This window comes from Helianthus annuus, chromosome 7, assembly GCF_002127325.2.
Source record: "Helianthus annuus cultivar XRQ/B chromosome 7, HanXRQr2.0-SUNRISE, whole genome shotgun sequence".
Classification (NCBI taxonomy): domain Eukaryota; kingdom Viridiplantae; phylum Streptophyta; class Magnoliopsida; order Asterales; family Asteraceae; genus Helianthus; species Helianthus annuus.
The window spans coordinates 113,705,057-113,708,808 of record NC_035439.2 but is presented as its reverse complement, the minus strand read 5'-3'; the positions used below and the strand labels follow the sequence as shown (position 1 = coordinate 113,708,808).

At 32.5% G+C, this 3,752-nt stretch overlaps 1 protein-coding gene across 2 annotated transcripts; it reads left to right on the top strand.

Annotated features, from left to right (window-relative positions):
• Positions 1-2,130: 2,130 nt before the first annotated feature.
• On the top strand, positions 2,131-3,460 carry LOC110868235 (copper transport protein ATX1). 2 transcript variants are annotated; one of them, XM_022117352.2, is made up of 3 exons: positions 2,131-2,251; positions 2,784-2,859; positions 2,976-3,460. In XM_022117352.2, exons 1-3 carry the CDS (start codon positions 2,243-2,245, stop codon positions 3,305-3,307), a joined length of 417 nt encoding a protein of 138 aa, XP_021973044.1. In that variant the 5' UTR covers positions 2,131-2,242; the 3' UTR covers positions 3,308-3,460. The 2 variants fall into 2 exon arrangements, with proteins under 2 accessions (XP_021973044.1, XP_035831090.1); XM_035975197.1 differs by having other exon boundaries at positions 2,168-2,251; positions 2,818-2,859.
• Positions 3,461-3,752: the final 292 nt, after the last annotated feature.

The following is a 3,752-nucleotide window of genomic DNA, read 5'->3' as shown; positions in this document are numbered from 1 at the left end:
AATATACGAACAAACAATTAATTCTTTATTTGGATCTTCCCTTTGTTTTCAATGTGCTGATTAAGAAAAGTGCTGATATCAATCAAATATGTGCTAAAATCAATTATCTTGATTAATTTTCATGTGCTAATATAGTTCGTAGTGCTACTTTTATGTATGTATTGTTTTGGTATGTGCTAATTTAACTTTTTTTAAGTGCTAGGATCTGTTCTTACGGTTTGTACGATAAATATGGTTTGTACCGGAACCAACCCCTGGGTGCTTATATAAACCCCGTTATGTTCAAAGTTTACATAACATGTATTTAGGGTTGAGTTTTGAAAATAGATTATTCATTTTGAATAATGAGAATAAGATAATTAACTGTAACAAAACGTGATGTTGAAGGATAGTGTTTGGATTTGCTTATGTTGTTTGATATCACAATAATCAGATAATCAATTATTTGAGTATTTGACAAATACATATTTAAAAAAATAAACAAGTGAAAATCCTTTTCTAAACGCAAATAATCAATTTTTGGAAAACTGCGTTTTGTTGCAGTAGGGGAGGAGCTGCTTTTGGAAAACTGTGTTTTGTAACTTTTTAAACGCAAATAATCAATTTTTTCGTTTTTTTTTACCCAAACACTCAAAATTGATTATTTACGATTTCAAAACTCAATAATCTAAAAATCTCCTTCAAAACTCAACCCCAAATACCCTCTAATTCATTATCCACTTGTTTAACATATGTCATTATGTATTTTGTTTCAATGTATTTGGTATAAGTTTTAGTTTTTTTTTTAATGTAGATTAATTAACCAATTAGGTTAAGAGTTAAATAATAACGAATATGATAATTAGAGAGTTGCTCAAAAATCAAAATTGAATCAAAACACTTGTATTTTTTTTTCTCCATCTTGCACAAGTTGGAAAATATCATGCCTTTGCCAAAAAAAACAAAAAAAAAAAAAACAAAAAAAACACATTTTTTTTCCAACTAACTCTTCTCTTCCAATGCAAGTTACCTTTCAACGACTTTTTGAGTAAAAACTAGAAAGCCTTTTATCAAGAGGTTTTAAATTGTTTTAAGTTTTTAGTTATTCTTTCATTTAATCACCTTTTTATTAAGAGGTTTTAAATCGTTTTAAGTCTTTAGTTACTCTTTCATTTAATCATCCATAAAATGACTTAAAATCTCTTGATAAAGGGAAATTAAATCGTTCTATTAGGGATGCATACATGCATTTGTACCATTTTTCGCAATGCATTGCAAATTTGGTGTTACAAACTAGCCACACTATCACGACTCATCGCAATAAGCGTTGTGTAACATGTATATTCTGAAAAATATTAAGTCTTTCATCTTATCATGATCGAGTTTTACTGGTTTCATCATGTACCATGTTCTGAACTTACTAGAGGAGTGACCCTAACTTCCAACTAGTGGTGGCGAGATCTCCAAGACTCACACATTATACACAGTAATCATTTAGACGCTACAATATGATAAATAAAAGTAATATCTTTGACACCACATTAATCATTTAGACACTCAAATATGATAATTAAAACTAATAACTTTGACATTTCCCATAGCTTAACCCTATGAACCGTGAGAGTACGGTTAGATTAATTAAGGAAGCACAAGCATTAAGAGCGAGGTTGGCTAAATGCACCTCATCTCTAGATTTTATAGTACCTCACCCTTGAAACCTTAAAGGGTGACATGACTACATGAGAGTATAAAATAAGGGAATATTACTAATGCAACAACTTAAACGTTGTAACAAGTAAAATAGAGAAGGGAATGTGGTTAAGGATGTAAACGAACATAATCAAACAGAGCTTTGTTCATATTCGTTCGTTTTGCATTGAATTTGTTTTACGAACGGTTTACGAACACATATCGGACGAAAATTTTTCCTTCATTAAGAAAATTGATCACAACCCATAGCGTATGATACGTTTAGCACAATCTATTGACGGTCCGACATGTATCTTATTGTCCAAGCATAGATCACAAACTAATATAGTGTTATGTGACAATGTGGGTCCAACCAAATCTAGCGTACATTGCACATATGTAGTACAAGGAATTTGTGTACTTTGTACATTTGTACTAACCCAACCCAACCAACCAAAAAGCTGATTAAGACTTCAAACTGAAACCAATATCATATCTCCTTTTTCGTCCTTATTTTAACCAATGAATTTGCCTCAGATTCCTTCACAATTCGAATTCATTCCACGAATCAACAATGTCTCAGGTACCCTTTTAACTCCCATCTAGAAACATACTTGTTTGTAAAATACATCTCTTACCGCCCGATACCTATCGGGTATTGGATATATCAGCCCGTTGGTTTGTTAAAAGTTACCCTTTAGAAATTTTTAAATACGTTTTTTACTATTTAAGTTTTTATATAATTTCAATGAAATTAAAAAATAGAAACATAAAAACTACAAGCTAGTAGATTCGTAGATTATTCTATTACCAAGAAAAAAAAAGAAAATTTTATGGTATGGTTTAGGTAAACAACTATGTGTGTTTCGGGGTATTATCTAATCCGTGAAAAGTTGTAAAACTAGTTTTATGTCCAAATACCCATCCCAATTTTCTTTGGTTTCGGGTTTGACCACCAGGTTCGGGTTTGTTTCTGTGAAAAAGTTAATTTGTTATAAAGTTCTTTTTTTTTATATTGAGTATGATTATGGACTACATAACTTGTTTTTCTCATTTCTCAACCAACAATTATATGTAAATTAATTACTAATTTTAAGATCTGGGCTGGGATTTAGACTGTTGTTCTCAAAGTTGGTATGTCATGTGGAGGTTGTGCTGGTGCTGTGAAGAGGGTTCTTATTAACATGGAAGGTTTGTGGCTCATCTTTCTATACTCATAAATCCATAACTATTTCAACTTTTAATTAAGAGTCTATAAGTTTTAACATATTTATCTATCTTGTTAATTTGTTATAATCATCGTTTAGGGGTGGAAACTTTTGACATTGATCTTGAGCAAAAAAAGGTGACAGTTAAAGGAAACATCGAGCCAGATGCAGTTTTTCAGACCGTTTCCAAGACTGGGAAGAAGACCGAATTTTGGCCAACGGAAGCATCACCATGTTGTTGTGGACCCAAAAAGCCAATCGAACCTGTGGATGCACCAACTAGTGAAGCCGAGCATGTGGCTGCACCATCTTGTGAAGTTATAAAACCAGTGGAACTAGTGGCTGCAGCATCTGCTGAGGCCGAGAAGCCGGTAGAACCTGTTGCTGCACCATCTACTGAAGCTGGAAAGCAAGTTGAATGTGTTGTTTGATTTTTATGTAAGGGTTTGAAGTTAATGTTAATATGTAAAGTGGTTGTGGGGGTTGTTTGTGTAAGTTTGAACTTATGTGATTGTAAAATTCAGCCATTGGAATAAATGTTGGCTCTCAAATAAATACAGAACAATATATGCATTTTGATATTAGAATAGATATATGAGAGCCACAGAAACCTTTTTTATTTGTTCCGTTACAATAACCTGATCCGACCTGTCTGAAAAGTCTAATGTCTAGTTGTGAGAAATCTGACCCGCGAAAAAAGTAACCCCGCAGGAAAAAAAATCTTGGGTTTGATGCAGATTCCACCCCATGTACCTACTAATTTATACCTAATAAATAAGTTACTGGTATGACCTAGTGGTCTAATGGTATGATGTTTGCTCTCTACAAAAGTAGTGTGAGTTCAAATCCTTGAAAAGACAAGGTTAGGTGGTATTT